We start from the raw sequence: 24,423 nt of genomic DNA, 5'->3' as shown, positions 1-24,423 counted from the left end.
CCAGCAGACTAATTTGGATGGACTTTTCTTAGCTCTTGAAAATACTCTATACAAGAGCACTAGTAATTCATTCACTTTTATTTGTTCTTTTTTGTATTTTTTTAAATTATTATTTATTTGAATCACAAACACTATACAATCTGCATCGTAGGTGTTAAAACATGTATTTTCTTTAAAAAAGTTTAAGAAGTATTAAAACAGCTTCAGTAGTGATAAAGCAGGCTTTATTCCAATTATTTGTGTTCAATTATTCAACACCAATCTTTACAACCCCTAAATCTACCAAGACCTACTTCTTTTGGACCTGTGCCATCTGCTCTACCAGGCAACTTCCCAAATTAAGAAATTCATAATTTTGCCCTTTAAAAATAAATTGTCGGAATCATTAATGAAGATGGCAGTGCTTTGACCCAGCCCACGTTTCATAAATATGTTACAACTACACACAGCACACAGCTTCACAGTTCATGCGATAGGCAGTGTCTAAAAAATCAGTTACTAACTTTCAAAAACATTTAAATATCTACGGTATTTAAACACAGTGTTTTCTAGTTTCTCATAAGAAAAGTAAGCTGTAAACATTTTTACCTTTAGTTCATGCCTTGTTTGCTAGGTAATGTGGACTTTTTATTGTTGGTTGTTTTGTGTTTGTTTTTTTTGTTCCCTTTTAAATCTACAACCATTGGTGGAATAAATCTGTGTTCCCAAAAATATTACATTCCATGAATAAAGCACAAGTCTATTATATAACCATGTGATACAGATACAGAAAATGAACTACTGTATTCAAAAACAGAAAAGCAAAGGTACTAAAACAGTCCATAGCTGTTAGAGCTGATGCTTTCAGAATACAGACCAACATTGTTACACTAAAAATGTTCAAAAATAAGGCCTCTGAAATAAATATTTCCATTCTTTAAAAAAAGATATAATAAAAATGTACATCACATGGTCAATGTAGGTATAAAAATCACTAAGTTAAACCATTCTGGATGATGTATCTGAAGTAAAATGGCCTAGGTTTTGCTTCTGCCGACGTCCTCTATTGTTTTTGGGGCATTTTCTGTTTAAAACAAAGAAAGAAAGAAAAAAAGACAAATGCTTTAATATATACCATATAAATTTAGACCTAGCAATAGTGAATTGACTTAACAACACCAAAGAGTGTAGGAACTGTGCTAGCTGAGTGGACATTCCTGCTGTTTGGTACCTGGCTGATGGTTATGGATATACGTGGGACACTTAGTCACTGAGAAAGGAGTTCTGCTTAACTTGAGAACCAAACCAGCAAGGTGCTATGCCCTTCAACCTTGATTGACAAATGCATGTATTATGGTGAATAGCTATGTTGGCTTTACTTTTTACAATTTCATATTTAAAATCCAGGGGATGTTAAGACTGGATCAATTGGCCCTGGCAGTGCTGAACCTCCAGGTACTCTGCTGCTTGTTGGAGCTCCCCAGGCAGAGGCCACCTCTCATCCCCTTCCTGGGGATGGATACATATCTAAGAAAGCGTTATAAAAAAGACAGCAATTCTGACCAGGAAAGGACTTAGTCAGCCCACTGGAGAGTGGGCAATGCAAGATATAACACTATTTACAGCTGAACTGCAGGAAAACAGCAATGTGTCAACCGCTCTGGTTTCAGTGGGGGAGGGAGGGGATGGGGAACCATATCTTCTATAAGATAACATCAAAGCTTGAATAACTCCATGAAGGTCTAACACAATAGCTGACCTTCTGAATGTTTCAAGGCTGATCTCCTCTCATGTGTAGCTGTTCTGGGGATTCAGAGAGGATGCAGGTGGTTTGCAAATTGAAATGAATGTGTATTTTGTGACAAAAAGAGTAATAGATATCTTTTACGTGAGTATTTGAGAGTACTTGTTAATGCACATAAAAATCCAGAGGGGAAAAGATTTAAATATAGAAGAAGTATATAAGTACAACGTGTAATTTTTCACTCCTTTGGCTTTTACCCACCTTGTTATGCACATGACAATTGCAACTATAATGGCAATCTGTACGGCTCCAATTATTGCTGCAATAAGGACATGCGTAAGCTTTTGTCTACTTGGGACAACATAAAGAATACTAAAGTCTGTCTTTTCACAGTGCTGTCCAGTATATCCTGATTCACACCTGAAAAAGAAAAGGAACATTTAATGGAATACGTATTTTGACAGCAGCCCAGTCATTTTGTGGATGAAAGGAGTCCAAGACTTGGGATGAAAAAGCCCAGTAGTCACATCAGTGACAGCAGGAGAGAAACAGCCTCATCAGTGCTATCACTGCTGCTGCAGCAGCTCAGGTCACATCACTTTTCGAAGCCTAAAATGAAATTTAGAGAGCAGAAACACAAAAGAGCCGAGATTCTGCCTGTTCTGTGAATGAGTGAAGAGGTTTGGATGGTAGCTGAGAAAGAGCTGGGGAGAAGGTGGAGGTATGGTAGTGCCTGGGTTGGAGAAAGGTTTGGATTTCTGGGACAAGAGGAGAGGCAGAAAAGGTAGTCTCTTCTGTCCTGGATAGTGAGAGACCTGGTTTGGCAAAATAAGTATGTGGGGTGGTTGTTAAGTTGGGGCAATTTTTAGGAAAAATAAAGCAACCAGACGGAACAAGTAAACAGACTAGATGAGACACAATGCAGTACGCTCAAGGAACTTGGCAGCAGTGTCGATATGAGCATGGAGTATAGAGAAGGAAGAAAAACCTTGAAAAAACAGGGAAAAAGGAAAATGCCTTTTGAAGCTGCAGCTTACTGATGTGGAATCCTGCAAAAATTATTGGACAAGAGCAGCTTCAAGACCCCACCTGCCGTGTGTCCAAACTACAGTCTTTTCCAATTTTTCTCTTCACTATCAAGCTCTTACCCTGAGCCACCAGGAATTTCAGGGTAAATCCGTTTCACAGAGGTCAGGTCATCTCCCTTGCTGACTGTGCAGAGGTCAAGGAGACTCACAGCTGGCTGCTCATCCAGATGACTCTCACAGTCCCCTGAGGGGAAACTGAGTTCCCTTGCAGGACGCTAATGGGAGAAAATCTGATAACCCCTGACTGTTTATGTGAGACTTTGTGGAAGAAGCCATGAAAGTTGGCCAGAGGTGGGGGATGAACAGCAGCAAAGAGAAGCAGCTGCTCTAAATGGTATCTTGCCTAAGCAAACCAGCAACTAGCTCAGTGAGAAACTCAGCAGAGACTGCTCCCAATCAATGACACATTTGTGCAGTGACAGTGAGGTTTGCCAGTAATGAAGGTGGCAATGATAGAGTACCCTGGAGCACCTCATGTTGCAAGAAGAGAGAGGCTGAAGCTCAAAAAGGAAAGGAAGTAATGGAGCCTGCAGAACCCAGGGCTACCACATACACATCCCTGAGCAAGGGCTTTTAATCCTTCCTCTTCTTGTCAGTGTAGGTGGGGAGAACTACTGAAAACTCTCAGCTTTCAGGTTGAAGTATGAATTCGTGAGTGCTTGTTTTAAAGGATCACTAACAAGTGCACGAGTAACAAGTTCCTTGTACAGCTATCCTTTAAAACCAACTGATGTGAGCACATCATTAAGGATACAGTAGAAAGCTGGAGAATTACTGCCACAGGCACAAAACCACTCCTTTTATAAAATGGATACAACACAGACTTGGTCTCATCCACACAAAAGCTTTGTGCTAGGGTTAGTTGTTAATTCTGTTTGGAGGGACAAAATAATTAGTTCCTAGACTTTCCTGCAACTGCTTAGATGGCTCCTAAACTCCCTTTCTGTGCAGGGATAACTGCTGGGGTTTTCATGTTCATATCTCCAGCCATGAGCAGCTATGTAAGATACTTATGTTCACATATGAAATAAGCTCCAGTAATAGCAGAAAAGCCTCAGCATATTGTAAGTAACCCTGGTAATGGCTAAGGATTGGAAAGGAATTGGGAGAAACGTGATTACATAGAAGAAGGAAGAGGAGAGGGAACCCTGTTGATCATGCAAGAAGAAACAAGAAGAAAATGGTCTTCTTGCAAGTGAAGAGGATTGAATTCTTCTTTGCGACTTTGCTTTTATTTTTGTTAAGGAAAATAACAACAGCCAAAGTGTGATCAATGTGAGAATTGATTTATAGCATGAGGCAAAACAAAGCAAAGGAAGCACAAATAATTCAAAAACATTTCCTATGAAACACTGAAGTGGCAGGAAATTATTTCTAAGAAATACTGAATGGAAATTTAGGACTATTGAATTCCTGCAAAGCAGAACTGTTTGTGTTAAGAAATGTGTTGGTAGTGTGGGTGAAGTAGTAGGCGATAGTTTAAGCTGCCTGGTAAATGGGCAGAACAGATTTTAAGGCATTCTTCTGCATTAACATAAATCATGATAAACTTAGGTCAGTGAGAATTCATCAGACTATGCTGATCGGTCAATTAATGGAGTCAGCAAAATGAAGATTAGATTTCTTTGCAAGGGATGAACTCTGCCTTCCTGAGGCAGCCTGCCATAAGGGCACAACTGCACTGCACCAGGGAGGCAGCAAGAGACAGATCAGATCCCAGTTGTGCAAAGACTACTAAACTGAGAATTGTGCAATTTACTACTACAAAGCCTTCCTCCAGTCTACCTGGTGGCAGTTCTGGAGGGCTGCTGTACAGTGACCATAGAGATTCATTGTTCTCAGTGAAAGCATAAGTCAGATCTGCTCTGAATAGGTATTTTCAGCAGTTTTGCAGGTCATCTGGTACATCTCATACACCATTCTTTGGAAATAAGGACCGTGAGTATTTAAATAGCCAAGCAAGTCCAAAGGACATTTGGTGCTTCAGGCTGAAAACTGACAGGCAGAAATTCTTGACTGCAACCCTGTGAGGTTTGCTGTGCTGTGCCAAATGCTGAGACTATTTCGGCTTAAATAATCAACCATTTAAATAAATAACTGAAAGTAGTAATAGTAAATGTAATTATAAAATAGAATTTAAAGAGGCAGTATATTAATTAAAAGCATTTAAGACATTAATTATCCGTACTTTAGATTAACAATAAATATTTAAACAATTGAATAGTAATTGAATTATAAATAAATAAATGACTATTTATAATAGTGCTAACCAGAATAAAATTCTGAGAAATTCATAATGTTTTTTTTGAAACACCGCTAACTTGAATATTTTGCAGATAAATCCATAATAAATTGTAATAAACACAACTCTGGATCAAAAGAACACTGTACTCAAATACTGCTGCCCACCAAGACAATGTTGGGGATGTAACCAGATAAACCAAAGCATGTTATCCTCTCTTGGTTTTGGCCAAAGAAAAGAGAAAAACAAATACAATCCCATCAGAGAGTTGAAAACAAGAAAGTGTCTCAGGCGGGTAAAGGAATACAAGCTTTTAATTGGTTAAGCCAACGACTGGAAACCCTTACTGTGGAGAAATGTCTCACTTGATAAAGGTCAAGGGAGAAAGTATAAGACCTCATGGATTTATAGCTGAAGTTTCCAAAGCTAAGGATAAATAGCAAAGAGAAATAGCATCTTCAGCTACATTATTCTGGAGGTACAAATTTGCAAGATAAAATTCAGGAGTGAAAACTCCAAATAAGTAAGGTACTACATGTTATTAAGATGTAGCTGTTTTCTGAAACACATTTTTAAATGATTTCTTAATTTTTAAAGAAAACAAGACATAGGATTTAGTGACACTTAGAGAAAAAAAATACTTGCTAGCTAAGGAAATAAAAAGTTCACATTTCTTGGGTAATAGTAGCTTAATACTGAGCTGTTAAATAATGCTGTAGACAAAAAATGTGGATAAAGAATATCTTGCAATTTATGCCCTCTAAATAAAACATATTATTGTGAAGTAGGCAATAAATATTGAATATAATATTGATACTCCAGAGAATTTATGCCAAGAGCAATAAGATGTATAGATAACGCAAGAACAGATTTAGAGGTCAATAGGGCAATTGCAGTCAGACAGAAAAACCATGCAAGGAACAGGCAGTGGTTTCTAGGTTTTGCTTTTCTCTTGACAAGATCTAGCAGCTGAAAACAAGGAACCAACACTAAGGCCAGAGTCTTCAGAGGGATTCAGCTTCTGAACCACCTTGCATTCGAGCAGCTGAGTCCTTCCTCCGAACACTGGCTTCTGCATGACCACTGCAGCTGTGTGCTGCCCACAGCCCAGGCATGTGGCTTCTGTGCCACTGCTTAAGTAACTGCAAACAGATACATGCTGTAATTATGGCTAAGGAACATTCTGATTAGGCCTTATGGCAATTTCAAGCATATTTTGGAGGCGTTCAGGACTTACCGGCAGGAAGCCTTCTGAGTGGAATAAATGAATTCACATTTTCCATGTATACAGTAGCCATTAAAGCTTTCTGAACAAGGTATGTGGTTACCAATATAAATGTCTTCTCTTTGATCACTGGCGTCTTAAAAAAAAAAAAACATAAAAAAATATAAATGCTGTACAGTATTTATTAAAAAATCTCAAGCAAGAATAGTTGAGAAACGCCCTGAAAGACTGATGGTGAGTAAAGAAATGCAGAACAGTGAAGCAAAGGCTTAAGGGTGAAGTTTCAGAAACACCTGCCATTATTTGGCAGGATGCATCACACTGAAAAATGATCCTCAGAGATATCCTAATATTCTTCTTATGTGAGCTTTCTTGAAAGGAGAAACGTATTTTTGATAGAAACAACCAAGTGAGGTAAGATCAGAAGTTTTGTCAGTGTCACTGTAGCACAGAGCAAACACATAGATACATAAAGCCCACTCCCATGTCTAAACAGAAGATCTGAAGGGTTGGAAAGAAACTAAAGCACATTTTATACTTACTGGGCAGAAAATTCTGTTCTGACTGGTATCACCAGTCATTACAGCTGAAATCAAACACATTACAACAGCTGTCTTCCTACAGAAATTCCTTTTCAGAGCAGGAATCTCAAAATACTGCAATGAGCTTAAAATACCAATTCTTTTAGAAAGTGTAATGATTCTGGCTGGAATGGAGTTAACTCTTTCATCACCACAGCCCCTATAGTTCTGGGTTCTGAATTTATAGTTGAAGTAGTGTTGATAACAAACCAGTATTGGCTGTTGCTGAAGGAATCTTGCAGAGCCAACAGGCTTTCTCTTTGTCCTACTCATCTCTGCTCCCCTTGAGCAACCTGGGGGTTTTCAAGAGCTTTGGAAGGGAGAGGACAACAGTCCCAAGGTGTACAGAAGGATATTCTGTACCATAGGATTCCATACTCAGCAATAGAATAGGGGTTTTGTCTTCCTTCCCAAAGTGGCAGTTGTTCAGAGATTGGTGGTATTGGTCAGCTTGTGGGAGATTGTGAGTGATGGCCTTTGTATCACTTGCTTTATTCTTTTTTTCTCCTTCATTTATTAAACTATTTTTACCTTGAGCAATTATTTTTTTCCTCACTTTTGCTCTTCCAATTTTCTCCCCTGTCCTCCTGAAGGAAAATAGTAGGTGAGTGAGCAACTGGTGGGTGCTTAGCTGCTGGCCAAAGCAGCCCAGCAGAGGAAGGCATTCCTGTTTGCCCAAGACCTGCTGCATCTGTCACTATCAAAAGTTGCATACATTTTATACCATTTCCCCAAAAAATTGTTCTGTAAAGAAGTCTTAAATACAGAAGTTGGTCTTTTGTAATGAACTTCTCTAAAGCGCAGGGATCAAAAGATGTGGTTGTAATTGTGGAATTATGTTCATTTCTAGGCAATAGACTGTAGCTTCCCAAATACAAGATTATAATGAACTGCAGGTGCAAAGTAAAAAGGGTCTGTGAAGAAGAATTCTCCTACACAATCACCGATTATTTCAAATAACACCAAAAAGAAAGAGAATGCGTTCATACACGGAGAAAAAAATTGGAAATGCATGCTGCTGTTTTAGGTTTCCCTTGAACATTTTCTGGAATATTAAGAAAAAAATTATCTAAACATTAGAGGTTTCAGAAGCCTCTAGTTTCCTAATAAGGAAACCTATTAGTTCAGGCTGTTCTTCAAAGTTACAGAAGACTTGACACAAATGAAAGTCATAGCCTTATATTGACAGTACACCTGATACTGCTCTGTTGGAATAGACTACATGGTGGTATGTCCAAGAGAAAGAAATTGGGTCATCCCAAAATTGTTCCCTCCCTCCTCCTCCAAGCAGTTAATTACTGTTGTATCTATCTCAATCAGGGGCTAGTAATAAGCTACATACATTAGTCTGTCCAGATGGCTGTGCTTGTCTGTTCTTATTGTATGTATGAATGCAGAAAGTGGGGCCCAGTGACAGATGCATCTCCTGGAAGGCAGCCAGGTAGCCAAAACTGCCCAAGCCGAATGTGGGCTGAGCAAAGTAAAATGGACATTTACCCATCCATTGATGGGAATCAATTTTTAACGTGAGAGGTCAACCAGACTTCTAAGTGAGAGATTTAACTGGTGTAGGAAAAGTGATCAATTAAAAAAAAATTAGATGTATTACCAGAAAGAAGAGGCCTGCGCAGCAACTGAAACTGATGTCCGTCTTAGCAGGACAAAAACAGAAATCCAGTTGCACCAGTGAAGTGAAATCATCCTGATTTAACTTTAGGTAGATACAATAGGTACTGCAGGAAGAGGAGACCATCCTGGCCATGATTCTAAGGACTGAGAGATACTATACAATCAGAGGAGAGGGTTTAACAAGAGTAATACACAGGATTCAAAAGTAAAATAGATAGAAGCCTGTTCTCTTCTGTCATTCATAGTACTTCACTTCAGGCTTTCGCTGTCTAAAAAACTTGACTACCACATTAAAAAAATTAGAACTATTTTTTTGCACAACACACTCCCTTCTTGCACATCATTTGCTGAACTTGAGACTGCACAAACTATATATTTAATCATAATTATTATATGCAGTTCTCTTCCCATTTACTTGATTTTAAGGACAATTTATGGGCAAGGAATAAAAGACAATAACTTCTTCCAAATAGGAACCAAAAGTGGTGTTTTATCAATCACATAATAAGATGTATATTGCATTTCATACCTTTTATGCCCCCACAATGTAAGTGAATATTGACATTACATCATTCCAATTGGTACTTAAAAAGAATGAAAATAAAAGAATTTGTGAAAAAGGAAAAAAGCACAGGGCTTTTTGGCAATGAATGGGTTCTCAAGATGAACACAGGGAATGTCTAAAGGCATGGTTGAATGCTTTTATTGTGGGTGGCCATGGGAGTGCAAAACAAGTATAATGACAGAAAAAAATTAAAGGTCAGTGCTAACAGAGAAGGTAAAATTGCTATTATCTGTGAGAGAAGAGGAGGCAAGGTTATCACCTATGCAGATCTGCTCTGAGAAAGCCAGGTGTTTTTCCTGGACAGCAACACTTTCAGCAAGGGCCGTGAGAAAAAATGAGGTGCTGACATATAAAATAATTCAGCAGAAAGTGAAACTCTATCTTCTTTTGTGTATACTAAGGAATTAATTCATATAGGTAAAACGTTTCCAACCAATGTGATTTAGCATTTTGGTTTACATAAAAGATATCAAAATGACCAAATACAGAATCTGCTTTTTTTTTTGCAGATGTTTTCAGAAATGAGAGGGTTGCAGGGGGCTTGTGTAATTTCATCTGTTATCTCAGAGCTTGATATCTTGCAGTAAAGGCATTTTCACAGCACTTGGCAGGGGTCTAATCCTGTGACTGTTGAGTAGGGGTGGTAGCAGCTGAGCATCTTGGAAGAATACAGCAAGGCAAAATTCACAAATCCTGCACATCTACTTCATGCCAGCCTTACAATGACAGTGCTGCAAGAAAGAAGCTGTTCACAGGTCTGTTTTGGCTACAGAAATCAAAGCTACAAGCAGATGAGAAAAGACCTGCTCACTGTCTTTTCTCATCTTGGGAAACCACAACCAAACAGCACAAAGGCAGCACGATACCTTTCACCTCTGGCCGATACTGCATGCCGTCGTCTTTCTTTCCAACTGCGTTTGTGTCATCTGCTTCTAGATGATAAATACATGCATGGATAGCTATTAGGAAAAGCTTAATTCCAAGCCACTGCATACACATCACTGAGAATAACAGTCAAAGAAAAAAGTGCAGTACAAGCACATACACTCGCATATTGTTCCTCCCATCCAACCATGGCAGGAGCATGTAGAGTCAATAATCCCAGACTCTAGCCTAACATAGGGCACACCTCAGGCTGTAGGTTTTGAACTTAAATCTCTTCCATTATATGGGCCTAGGTTATTTTGGTTGAGATATATATTCTTTTTCAAACTATTCAAATTACAGATTTTGTAACCAGCAAAGGGATGGTGGACAGCTGTTACTACAACAGGAAGGTCCTACAGGCAATTCACCTTGATCTGACTGACTGAAACTAAGACTCCAAAACTGTGGATGCCCCCTCCCTGGAAGTATTCAAGGCCAGGCTGAAGGTCCTTTAAAGGTTCCTTCCAACCCAAACCATTCTATGATTCTATGATCAACAGCACACATGGCAGTAGTCTGAGGGTTTTAGTGTACCTTTCCAGCACTGGAAAAGGGAATGGATAAACAGCAACGCAACTGAGGCCCAACTTTACTCACCTTGCAACTATATTTTACAGCCACCAGTAGCAACAGTGAGCATTTTCCACATTCCAGTATTCCCTTTTCTTTCCTACTTCTAACAGTACCCTCATGTAGGGATATTGCTTGCGTTCTCCTATAACCTTTTGTTATCTTTTCAGGTAATAGCAGCCAAAGGAAGAAAAGTTAATGGAAGTATACTACATCACATATATGCAGTGTAAACATACATTTATGTGGGGAAAACTAAAATACAGATGGTGAGTTCACTGATAGTGAGGAGAACTAAAATACAGTTCACTGATATCTGGATCAGCCAGTTCTAATTAAAAATGGAAGAGCTTTACCTAGCCTATTTATTTCAGAATTTACATTTGTTGGAGAAATAAAATTAAACCTACCTGAGCAGTGTCCAAGATGCCTGATGTCTATCTGCTCTTGCCTCAGACAGGATGCTTCTCTAACAAAGCAGGGGTTGTTATAAGAACTTCCATCAGAAGCACAGACAGGATTAAAACTGTATCCACTGCAGTCTATATTGCATACGCACCTGGAAATTGAAACAACAAAATTGACATCCAGAAAGCAAAGAGTAAGTAATGTTGAGTCTTGAGCAAACAATAGCTAATATGTTAATACCAGCCTCCTTCTGTCGCATGAGGATTCTGAAGAACTTGCTGATACCCCAGGTTTACAAGAAGAGTTTACAGAATCATGAATAAGTACCTCAGTGTTCTTTTTCAAAATGTATTGATATTTCTAGTTTTACAATGAGAACAGTCTCACTGATTAACAACCAAAAAAAGATGACACATTGCTAGGAAGATTCACAACATGAATAAAAGTATGTTTGTTGTTTTTCAAGAATTCTGCTTTTTCAAAAGCAAATGAATATTCCACTTTTTGGGGGGTGTCGGGATCCCTGAGGAGAAGCAAGAACAGGAGTTCCATTTCTGTTAAGCATTTAAGAAAATTTTTTTTTTTTATTTCAGAGGCTGAATGCAATCAGTATACTTGGACAACTGTGTCATTTCAACAATCCATTCATTCATATCTTTAAAAGTTAACAATGCAATTATTATATTGCATTTAAAACAGGATTATGTGATCTAACTATTTCATGTTACATCCACGTAATACTTCAGTTGCTAGACAAAGCATTTTCTGTATCATTTGCAAGAAGAGATCATAAACAAAAGTCAGGAAAAAGACCTACCATGTAGCAGGCTGCTATTGACCCAAACATAGTGGAGACCAAGACTTGTCTATGGCTGAGACTTACTCCTTTTTAGTTAGACAGTTCTGCTGCTCCCCCCAAAAAGTTCTGAAATTTGGCGTGTGTAAATGGCACTAGAAAACTTCCAACTTTCCAACCTCCAGACTCTTACTTATTTCAGTCAATATACTACTTTTTATGTGAACCTCTGTTTTTTATTTTTTAAATAAATTTTCATGTCACTCTGCAAGGTCCACAGAAGCAAGTGGTGTGGTTGCAGGATGGAGGAGGCAGGGGTGCTGTGAGAGCAGGATAGAGATGAGAGCTCTGCATCCTCTGAGGAGGACACACTGTCCTCTCACCAGAAACCTCCACACGGGACACATGGTCTGTCTGACTGCTGTTAGCGTAATTTGGATTCATTCTTGTAAGACACGGGGTGGAAAAAAAACAAACACAAGCTAGCTACATGTCAGGATTTTTAAGTTCTTTCCAGCTGTTCCAAATACAATTAAATGATTAAATAAATGTGTGTGTGTGCCTCAAGTCAGTAACAAATCTTGCAGCAGAACCTATTTCCATACTTTTTCTCTTCTCTCTTTCCATGAACATATTTTGTTTCTTTTGTTATTTTTGGCTTTAAAGCTACTACACTTCCCAGTAATATTTCAAATCTGTAAACCTCAGATTATTGCTAGACAAACGAGCATCTCTAGCACAAACAGATTTTATGTGCATCTACAGACAATTAAAAACTGCCCCATTAATGAGGCTATATACATCTTAGGGAGCTACCTCAAAGTTGTCTTGAAGCCCCTAGCATGTTACATTATTCTTTTTCTTACTAGAAATGGGAACTCAGCATGGTTGTAAACCTTAGACCTGGGAAAGGAAGTACTCTTTAATTTACATGCTCCCACCTGACTTTAAGCTCAATAAACCTAATGAGAGGTTTATTAGGATTTAGTACATGCAAATAAAAGGCTCACAGCTCAGCAGTTGTGTACATTTATTGAACCAAACTAAGAGAGAGCTAGTCCTCATTTGTGTGGCACTGGCTGTGTGCTTACTGATATCTTCCCTCAGCCATCAGGAATCTCTTCTACACCTGCATGCCCATCCTTGTCACATTTATTTATATCTCCAAGCAAATTCCATCTCTGTTTCTGTGTCCAAACAGCTCCACTTCTGCCTATAGTCATCATCCAAAGTCTGCAGCACCACAATTACTGTTAGCTCTTATCGTTGCTGGGGACAAACAAGGTGACTTTTGAAAATCATTTTTCCTTTCTCAAGTTAGTGTTGAAAGTGCTTGGAAACTGCTTAAATTTTCAAGCTCTGTTTAGTTCAGACTTAACACCTAGTGTTAAATGCATACTTACTTCAGAGTGCAAAATGCTTGTTCTGGGGGATAGTTGTGAATTCCTGTCTTCTTATTCTCAGATTACTGATAAACACTCCCAGCCTTAACTCCAACCCCGTAGCTCATGTACAAAATTTATTTCAACATTTAAAAGTCTTACCTAGATGTTGGAAAAGAGGGGAAAAAAGGAAAAAAAAGCAACAAAAACCAAGAGCTCAGCGCTGTCCCTCCGCTCCCTGTGAGGAGCTGCAGCCGCCATGAGGCCTCCCCTCAGCTCTGGGCTGAGCCAACCCAGGGACCTCAGCTGCTCCTCATACCTCTTGCCCTCAAAAGACCCTTCCTCATCTTTGTAGCCTTCCTTTTTATGCTCTCTAAGAGTTTTATGTCCTTCTTATATTGTGCCACCCAGACTTGCACACTTGTGGTGAGGCTGCACAGCGCAGAGCAGAGTGGCACAATCCCTTCCCTTGGCTAGCGAGCAATGCCAGAGTATCATTGGGTAGGTCTTGACTGCCTTTCTCTGTGAAGAGGTTGGGCAGAAGGTGGTGCTAGTTCTTCCTCTGATGCTTTTTGCTATTACCAACCACTACTAGCCAAGGTGCTTGCAAATACAGCTGAGGTCCCAGGGCATCTCCCAGCACAGGCACGCCTGGTTCAGGATCTGCCCCTGCTTCCAGGATCATCCCATCCTCCTTCCAGCCCTCTTTCTCCTTTCTAAGACCACTTCCTTTTAGGACCCCTTTCTCTCCAGAACCTAAGCTTTTGCTTTCCCATTCTAGACTGTCTGCAAGAATGAAATGCACCATCAAGTTCCTAATTGATGACCTCGCCTCATGTCTCTTTATTAATTGGAGAACTCAGGACACGACACTTCCACTTAGCCTGTATTACCCCAAATTTACAAGCAGTTCGTGGTGGTTGCAGCTAGCAGGTAGCAAGCTTCTGCTCAAGAGTTCAGAAGTTTCATACATTCACTCACATGCACATAGTTATCTGCCTGAGGCTGTTAGCTGCTGCTTGCCTATGTCTGTGAGGCAAAATGATAACTCAGACTTTCACCTGGCAGTTCTGTTAATTGTAGAGATGCTTCAACCAAGCTGTCTGGCATGTAAAAGTAGGCAATTTACATTTACTGCTGGATAACGAAGGGGGCTGACATACTTCAAAAATTAAGATTATTGTGCTCTATTATTCAAAAGCAAAAATCTGAAGCCTTTCAGAGGGCTGGAAGGGAATGAGTTAAGGCTTTGGCTGGGGCATGATGGCATGAAGAGAAGAGGGCCTCTGTGGATGCAGCTGGTTATCAGAGAGGGAGCCAGGAGCACATATTAGGAAAGCACATGTGGGAGACTCTGGGCTGGGCATCAGGCAGAGGTGAGTGGTTTGACAGCATGCCTTCCAGCCCCAGCCCAGGAGAAGTGAGTGTAAACAGGAATGAAAAAAAAGGAGGTAGGAGCATAATAAAAAATTGTTTGGCATGTTTGATACCAACTTGCACAGCCTGAAGTCTCCATGGTACTGCCTCATCTGCTATCTTTCTTCCTTTTCCTAATATGTCAAGTGTGAGCAGACTAGCAGAGGCCCACATTTCCACATGGTCCCATCCTATGAACTCAGCTTAAGGGACTGAACTTCCCAGTGAAGCTGAAATATGCTTTTGGTAGAAAACATGAAACAAAAAATGTTTTTAAATACTTGGTGTTTGCTAAGGAAGGTAAAACCATGGGAGAATGAATTGCTGCTCTGATGCTGTATATCGAAAAAACAAGCTGAATTCCTGAGAGAGGACAGGCTCACTACCACTGTCCGAAACCTAAAAGCAGCTCAGGAAAGTATTGTAAGATTCCCAAATGAGCCTTCTGTGAAATGCAGAAAATATGCTACATCCCGAAGTCAGAAAGCTACAGAGAACAGGACAATGGCTTGATGCTGTAGCAAGGACAGAAAATCCAACCACCTAAGGGTAACTGACCACCACCATGGGCTGGACTCCTAAAGTCAGGCAGACGTCAAAGCCTAGGACAACTAAACACAGCCCATGAAGAGGTGTAAATTATACACCTTGTTGATTTCAGCCCTTATTTTGTTACTTCAGGTCAGTGGCTTCCTGCTTTTGATTTTAACACCTTGTGCTTCAGAGGCTTTCTTTGCTTTTCAGTCTCCCAAATGGCAATACACCATGTGACCCTTCCTCCCCTTCCTTTTCCAGTAAAATAGCAGTGCAGTACTTTTCAGTGAGAGAAAATACATGCCTTAGCCTCTTGCCTCCTTACCCAGGACATCTGAAATTAAAAAAAAAAAATAGAATATAATTCTATGTGAACTCATCCCTGCCATGAAATGTTAGATAGTACAGTTAAATTACAGGGGAATGATTTGCAATAGAACATAATTTTATAAAGCAGGAAGCACTGGAAAGCCTATATCGATAAGGTTTAGGTTAAGATATTAACCACATTAAAAAAAAAAAGGTATTTCTAATAGAATTTTCCACTTTATTTCTACTCACTTAAAATATGTATTAAAGTACTATTCTGCAACTATTGAGACAGCATTACAGCTTTGATTCTAGCTTTTCATATTTTTAACTGATTTTTAGATAAAATTTTCATTCTATTTTTTATGGAAAAGAAAAGGAGCAAGATGCATTCAATTATGAGGTGTGCTTTGTGCATGTGCCTTCTGGTAAGCAAGTAGCTGCACGCTGAAATTACAACGTACCAGAACAGACATTTTAAGAAAAAAACAAAACAAAACAAAACAAAAAACAGTGCCTATCCTACAATACTTTATGTAATAATAGAAAATTACATATGGAAACTCAATCCTTGCATGTGAAATTAACCACAATTGCTTAGACACTGCCGTTTTGACCCCTTGGTATATTTTCATAAATGTTAAAGGTTGGTCCTATTCTGGATGACTGCCACAATCCTAGCTGCCCTGTGAGGATGTCAGTCATAAGTAACTGCAGAACAATATCTTGCTTATATGCTTCTAGTGTGGAAAACCTGATGTTAAAATAGCTTTCATGCTGAAAGTAGCCAGAAAATGCAATGACAGGACAACTGTGGCTGAAGTGAACTCCTAGTCTCCAGAGCAGAGCCAGTGACACGTGGAATCACATGTGACAAGGCTCAAATATGGATAGCAGAGAGGTTTGAGTCCTGTCTCTCAAGCAAGTGCCATGCTGACAGGTATGCTTATGCCTCACAAGTGATCTCACAAGGGAATCAGGAATTAGGAAAGAAAACCCTAAATTTTAACTAAGAATAATTATTCAAAAATTATTATATCAAAAGATTGCAAAAATGTTAAAGCACTTTTAAATTCCATAATATCATTCTCTTAGCTCTCAGTCAGTTATTCCTGAGAAACTTCCAGGAACCATTCTCTAAAGTCCAGCAGTGGTCCAAGCATAAATTACTGATGCTGATAAAAGCAAGTGCACAGAAGAGTGTGCATCAAAAATAATTTTAAAAAATGCTCTGCAAAAAAGGCTTCCCTGTTCTTCCAGTTGATTTTTACAAAACATCAGTCTTACTTTAGACTTGCCAAAGCCGTGCCTTGTTGAATAAACTGATCATCATATCCCAGCACAGGTTGAGAGAATGGCAAAACTTTTGATCTACTGTTAATTTTGGATGTTTTTGCACCACCACCTGGGGATTCCACAGTTCAAGCCCCACTGCTGCTCTCCTGTTGGCTTTTGTATATGCTTGCCAAATATGATCCTGCTTTTCACTCGTAAGAAAAATGAAAAGCTACCAAGTGGTGCCTTCTGCCTGACGTGTGGCTGCTCGGTGCAGCTTTCAGAAGAAGAAAGTTAATCACTTAAAGAGCAGCCACTTAACATACATTTCTACTAAGAATAACTTAAAAGTGTTTGATGCTTCATACCAGAAAGAAGTGAATGAGTGCTTTCAGTTTTTGCTGTAACAGCTTGCTATAGAAGTCATACTGGGATAAAAAGAGTCAGAGCACAACAAGAGTTTTTTCAAAACCCTTCCTATTGGTTTTCAAGCCAAGAGGCTTGAAACGGGTACTTAATTCTCCAAGCTGATGTCTTGCTGGAGACGGTTACTACTTAGTGTCTCTCAATTTAGGCCTGAAAAGTCAACAGGACATATCCAGATGTTTTCATGATGCAGTAGGGTATACACAAAGAAACTAAATTTTGTCACTTGTCATCAGAAAGCTGATGTCCTAAGAAAGAAGTTCAGTTTTCTTGCGAAAATGTGCTTTTGGAAGTTCATTCATTATATCATTCATTAACACCATTAGTTAAACAGAAAAGCATTTGAATATCAAGTGGTGATAAAATTGAACCAAGCAACAATAAAAAAAAGGTGCTTTCAATAAATAAGAAATGAGAACGTACCATTAATTTATAAGAGGTTACTAGGTGTAACAAGGAAAACTTGTTTAGTAAAATGACGTGACATATTTGAAACAAGCTCAGGCTGTAAGAGCACTTGCTGTTATCAGTAAATTAATTAGATCCCCAGAGACCACAACACATTTCAAGGCTCCTTTTCCTTTTCAGGCTTCAAGGGGCATGCAATTTCTTGGAAGTTCTGGCTGTTTAATAACTGTGACAGATTTGAAGAAAAGAGGAAAAGCAGATTTGTGGAGTGGGTTTGACTGCTGGGAGAGGCCAGCCATTCCAAGTAGAGGGCAGGCCTTTGTGCCCATGTGGGATTTTCCAAGAATGTTTTTCTGGATGGGCATCATGGGGAGTACTGCTTGCCCCTCCTTTCCAGTAATAGAATACAACAGTAAGCATTCCCAGCTACTCACCTATTTATGACACATCTGTTTACAAGTATAGAATGAAAATAGCAGAATAAAACAGCACGTGAGATGCACACAAATGGATAAATGTAAGCTTGATGGAATAAATTTAGGTGAACAGAAATAGCTGGGGTGTTGCAATTGCAGTTAAGAAGATAACCAAGTGTGATAAAGGCAAATGAAGGATTACCTTTCGTTTGATGTTCATTCCCTTGTGTGCAATTCTCTCCAGATGAAACGTGAACTAAGAAAACCTGGGTTTCAAAGTGATTTCTCTACCTATTCAACTAACGTTGAATATTCATTATGTTTTTTTGGCGTCCTTTTTAAAATCCCTTTTTAGCACCGAGGAGATAAGTGCAAGTGAAATAGATTTCAATTCTGCAGGCTTCTCTATGCACTATTTGAACACCCTCTCAGCCTTTACTTCTGCCAGCAAAGTAGCACACCCTTTAAATACCATAAGCCTCAGCTACTTTCCAGCCATCCCTTCACCTCCTACTTTAAGTTTATGGCTTTCTCTGGTCACTTTAGAAATTAAGTCCCTAATCACAGTGAGCTTCTAGCAGCACATAGTGAATGATGCTTGTTCTCACAAGAGTGGCCTAACTCTTCCTCCATCCTCAAATAATATAAACCTTCAAAGACTTGGCACGCATTGCTGCAAAGATCTTTAAAACATACATTAAAGAAAAACAAGCCTGGATTATTATCCACTAGAACCTATTCAATTTCTTATTAGTTAGTATAACGAAGAGATCATTATACAATTCCTTTCATATCAGGATTTACCAGAGGACAATTGTACATAATTCACAACACAACTGCGAATTGTATGTAATCCCATATAAAAATCATAAATCCCTTGCTTAGGTTGATTTCCTTTATTTGTGTTTGTTTTCTGCCACACAGAGACTTAGGATTTCTGTTTTCTGCTGGACCAGAAAGCTGTGAACTGTGTTCACACAGGATTAAAATACCATTTCTCATGAATAGCAGCATGTAATATCATACCCTAAAAAGGTCATAAAATGTTGACTATGGTAACTGAGTGGAAAAGTGGTCCAAAGAGGCAAGTATGAACAAGAGTGCCATAACTTCAAACAGACCAATCCTTTCCCTGGAAGATTACATAGAGAAGAGAAAAAGCAGGATCTCATGATGTCCATATTGCTATTCCTAACTGTCAATAATTATACTTTTGAATTCCTGTTTTGGCCGTTGTGAAAACACACATTATATAAATCACGTGGCTGTTGAATCTGTGTGGCACTGAGATGCCTATTCTCTCAAAAGTAAATGTTGTAAAATGTTAATCTCAATAGGTTTACTTGGGGATCAGTTGTTGATCTTTATGGAAAAAAAAATCCACAATATGAGTCAAAATAGATTTTAGACAGCGTAGCACTCATTATTAAAAAAAGACTGCATATGCTCAGAATCTCATTTCTGTATTTCCTATGTTTATACTTTCCTGAAGTTACAACAATGCCTTCAGACGCTTACTAGACGCCTCATGTGGTTTAGAAGTTCTGTACGAGATTTACATTAAGTAAATCTATCTGAGAAAAAAAATATCTCAGTGTCCTTAACAGCCACAGTAGTATAAACATTGGTATATACTGCCTTTGTTGAAGAAAGATTTAAGTGCTACACCAATTAATATGATTGTGCAATCACATTTATGAATTTATTTTACATTTATACTGGATTAGTATGTGTGTTTCAATATTTATTAATAAACCATATTCTGATTGTGTACTGATAGGGTAACATGATCTGTAACATGACCAGTAGAGCTGAAAAGCCCAGTGCGCGCCAAGACGAAACTGCCAATAGAAAACTATATGTTTCTATCACTTCCCTACAGGGTTAGCTCACTTGCTTCCACCACATCAGCACTACTCTTGGTGGCCCCAAGCTGTGTGTTGCCATCTCCAGCCCCACTTCTCAACGGGAAGTCATTTATAGTTCCAAATTCAGGCAGAAAACACACACCACCCCCATGCTGCTTACATCTTTAGGCTTCTGGCCTGACTGTTTCTTCCACAAAAATTTAAATTTACCAACCTCACCTGTCTTTTTTCATTCCCTTACTACAAGTTTTGTACCATTATGCTGCTTCTTCTAAGTAACAGAGCAAAGTTCTGACCAGAGAGACATTTTGATGGTCAGGACAGAAAGTGAAGTACAGACAGACCAGTCTCATATAATGGCTTCTCCATGAAGACTGCAATGCATGACTCAGTTTTGTTGGTAAAAAATCATATCTAATCTATGTGAAGTCTGTTCTCTGCAGGCTGTTGCTACCTACAGAAAGGTACAGAACAAATAAGGCATAGTAAGTCTTTATGTATCTTAAGACTAGTGCATTCACTAGTGATTGTTAATGGTCTTTAAAAGTCTGTCCATAAAGTCAAAATTATTTGAAATACTTATAAGTTGTATGAGAAAGAAAAAAAAAGTATATTTCTGTGACGTTTCCTCAAATTGATTCCTTTTCACATTTATATAAGGAAATCTTATATAATATACTAATTTGCATACACTTGAACATTAATTTTCTAAGTATGGAATGCTGTTTATGACAACCATCTGCTCAGACTTCACTTCTTTCTCTTAGTCAGTCCACTTAAAATTAACATCCACAGTTTTTGAAAAGGCAATGCAAATGATAAAGTTGTTCATATTTTTGCATTCAATTTACCATGCATTGTAACCACTTCTGGTATAGATAATGTTTATGAGAAATCAAACAAAATGAAGATACAAATCACAAATGCTGTGCAAAGCTTTCATTTTTCAGACTATGTATGATCTTGTATAATAGAGGCATATATTGCAATTTTGATCAGAGACAGCTATCTTACTTCAATGCTTAGTCTAAAAACTAAAAACTTGTAACTGTAAGAGGAAGGATGGTTTAAGGAGCAACTAAAAATAAAATCACTACTCCACGGTGACATGGAGTACACCTCAGCTGCATACAACTGCACTTGTTTAAATTTGTTTTTAGAAAGCACTGGGATTTGATAACTACACAGAATCAGAGGGCTAGAGCACCTCCCCTACAAGGAGAGGATAAGGGAGCTGAGGCTCCTCAGTCTGGAGAAGAGAAGGCTCTAAGGAGACCTTATAGTGGCCTTCCAGTAGCTGAAGGGGCGTTACAGAAAGCTGGGGAGGGGTTTTTTATAAGGGCATGTAGTGACAGGACAAGGAGAAATGGCTTTAAACTGGAAGATAATAGATTTAGACTAGATATTAGGAAAAAATTCTTTACTGTGAGAGTGGTGAGACACTGGAACAGGTTACCCAGTTAGGTTATGGATGCCCCCTCCCTGGAAGCATTCAAGGCCAGGCTGGATGGGGCTCTGAGCAACCTGTTCTGGAGGGAGGTGTCCCTGCCTATAGCAGGGGGTTGGAACTAAATGATCTTAAAGGTCCCTCTCAACCCAAACCATTCTGTAATTCTATGAATCACATAATAATTTTGGCTTGAAAATATGTGCAGAGGTCAGCTATTCCAAAATTCTGCTCAAAGCTAGTAAAGTTGGACCGGGGTGTCCATGGCTGTGTCTTATCAGGTTCTGATCACATTCACTGGTCTGAACTCCACAGCTTCATCAGACACCTTCTTCTGGAGTCTGACCACCCTAAGGGAGAAATGTTTTCCATTTATCAAATTGGAATTTCCCATGCTCTGACACATCTTTCACCTTTATGCTATCACTGTGCAACTCCAAGAAGAAAGAACTTACTTAGACATCAGCAAGTCCAACTACAGGTATCAGAAAATGCCAAGTAGTTGCTACCACAGTATTGCTCCTGTTCCACTGTAGAAATAATCCTGTAGTTTTCACTTAACGATGTAATTATTTTTTGCATAGGACTGCCACATCTTTTGAGATCCAAAAGACAAACCACAGTCCATATGAAGTAAAACTGTCTTCAGCTGAATCATTCTGTCACCAGGAGAAAATCTGCCTGTGCTGCACTCCAGGCTGCTGTGGCTGCCCTGTTGGCAGGACTGGGGATTTCTCATTAGTGCTAGCTCATTTATCTCAAACCTCTCAACACTTTGTGGCATAGATGTCTCCCCTTCCACTAATTTACTGTCTGTCCGCAGGCTAATAATTTTATCCATAACTTAGTTTATTCATGAAATTGTAGTGCAGATGTCATTTCACATCTCAGGAGCACTCAGAACAGAAAGGAACTGATGTTTGCAATTTCTCAGATTGCAGCGTTTGGAAAAAGGATGCAAAAATGCATAATTTTATATTTACCATAAGTCTTAGATTGCATCTCATGAGTATGGCTTGAGATTATCTACTGAACAGTAGGAGACAGTTCAGTTAACTCATTCAGTTATTATCTTGAAAAAGAATCCTCCTAAAATGCCTTTTCTAATCACACCAATCGTTTTAGGTGTTTTAACGCCATGAAGTCCAAACAAGGGTTACCCAGGCCTAAGAAATCTATCTGAATTAACATTTCAAAATGAAATTTTTGCTTATGATTCAATAGATATCACCCCGTTATGCCAAAAACATTACAGTGGTAATTCTCATGGTTTAAAAATGAAAAAATCAGTAGTATATTTTTATAAATAGTATATTTTTATTACATTGAAGTGCTTGCATGGTTTGCTAGAATTGGGAGTGATAATGGCAGTAATACAGCACAAACTTATTCTATGATTCTATGGATGTCCCCTCCATGCAAGTGCTCAAAGCCAGGCTGGATGGGGCTTTGGGCAAGTAGGAGGTATCCCTGCCCTCTCTAGAGGGTTGGAACTGCATTATGTATTAACGCCCCTTCCAACCCAAACCATTCTAGAATACTAAGAAAGTTAAATAAAAATATGTCAAAATGAACCTTGCATAGGTAATCTAAGGTAGCAGGGCCCTACTTAGTCTGAATCCAAACTGACTGAATATCACTAAAGGATATACTCGTCAAAGGTAATGGGCAAAAAATGAAGTCATTTAGGTTGGAAAGCTGACAAAATTGAAAAAAATACAGATCTGACAAGTTGTAAGCAAGCCTCATAAGAATATTTTCTAACTTTTTATTATTTTCTATTTAAATATCTTCACATATTTTTTCAAAGAGCACTAATGAAATCTTAAAGAAAAAAAAAACACAACAAAACACTCTACTTTTATCAAGAAGGGGGAGCTTGGCTTCATTTATATAAGCAGAACACTGGGGAAAAATCTTCTACTTTCTTCAACTTTATCTTCTCTTATGGATACTATGAAGCCACAGAAATGCGAACTCTACCTGTATAGAATGAATAGGCAATCTTTTACTGAAATTGAATGCTCGAGAATTGATTTTCCAAAGCCAAGAGCACATCCCAGTGCATATAACAAACAAATCTATACCCATCTTGACAGTCATAAATGAAGCAGACCAAGGCAATACTGCAGAAAATTATAATTATTATGAAATATGGCTACAGTTCATTTGTCTCCCCATAAAAGAGCAAGCCTACTTCGGTGGTATGACATTTTAGGAAACCTAAAGTATTGGGCCACTATTCATGTGTACTATTATCATTTTGTTTTCACTTGTATATTCAAGATCAAGTTGTAGCATACATCTTGAATATTAGTGCTAAACCGCCTTACATCCTGAGATTTCCTTATGCTGATATCTGAGAATAAAATCTTGTGAACTTATGACACATTATATGTGAAATAGATCCCAGCTAGAAGATAAAAGAAAAGTATGCTTCCCACAGTAATACTGTACAGAAAAGCAGAACATACAGAAAATAGTCTGAGATGAATGATAGTATTTATTTTGTATTCTTGTGGTCTGTGTTGGGTTTTCTTTTTTTTTTTTTCCCCTAGAATGAAACAAATAAATATTCTTTCATTGAAAAAATATTTGACAAAGATTCTCCAATACGTTTCTGCATTGCTTTCCTCTCTATATCTTGCAACTGAAAAATAATTTTTTCTTCACTGCCACATATCAAACACATTATTATTGGACAGCGTTAAAACTTTTCAATTAAACTCAATTAATAGAAACAAGCATAGTCAAGATAATCACATACTTTTTCTTTTGTTCATTGACATTGTTAAGGAAAACTTGTTACTTACCCAACATTTTCTGCATCTTCATCACACTCAGCCCTATATTTGCAAACTCCACATTTTGAGTGTTTTCTCTGAACTTCTGTCCCAGATCCTTCATACTCTAAACAAAACAAGGTACTGTTAGCAGAAAGCGTGACTTCTATATTAAGCTCTGACTTTGCCTGCCTAAATTCATTTACCTTCAACTGTATTGTCAGCAGTTACCATATACTTACACTGGAGCTATAAACCTTAATAGAGCTCCCTCTTTCAAAATCCAGCAATTGGAGGTTTGTAGAACAGTAACAATGACAAGCATCCCAAAAAACACAACTGCTTCATTGATTGTCTCTTCCTTTATTGTTATTTCATTGTATTTATTCTCACTTCACCAGACAC

At 38.5% G+C, this 24,423-nt stretch overlaps 1 protein-coding gene across 1 annotated transcript; it reads right to left on the bottom strand.

Moving 5' to 3' along the window:
* Positions 1 to 60: 60 nt before the first annotated feature.
* On the bottom strand, positions 61 to 24,245 carry LOC100549411 (tomoregulin-1-like; the record flags this gene model as incomplete). Its single annotated transcript, XM_010708653.3, has 6 exons — positions 61 to 1,063; positions 1,985 to 2,143; positions 6,291 to 6,414; positions 9,920 to 9,985; positions 10,961 to 11,109; positions 24,049 to 24,245. Coding segments are annotated over 6 exons (780 nt in total), but the record flags the coding sequence as incomplete, so codon positions are not given.
* Between the last annotated feature and the right edge of the window lie 178 nt (positions 24,246 to 24,423).

This window comes from Meleagris gallopavo, chromosome 3, assembly GCF_000146605.3.
Source record: "Meleagris gallopavo isolate NT-WF06-2002-E0010 breed Aviagen turkey brand Nicholas breeding stock chromosome 3, Turkey_5.1, whole genome shotgun sequence".
NCBI lineage: Eukaryota > Metazoa > Chordata > Aves > Galliformes > Phasianidae > Meleagris > Meleagris gallopavo.
This window is presented reverse-complemented; position numbering and strand designations above follow the sequence as displayed.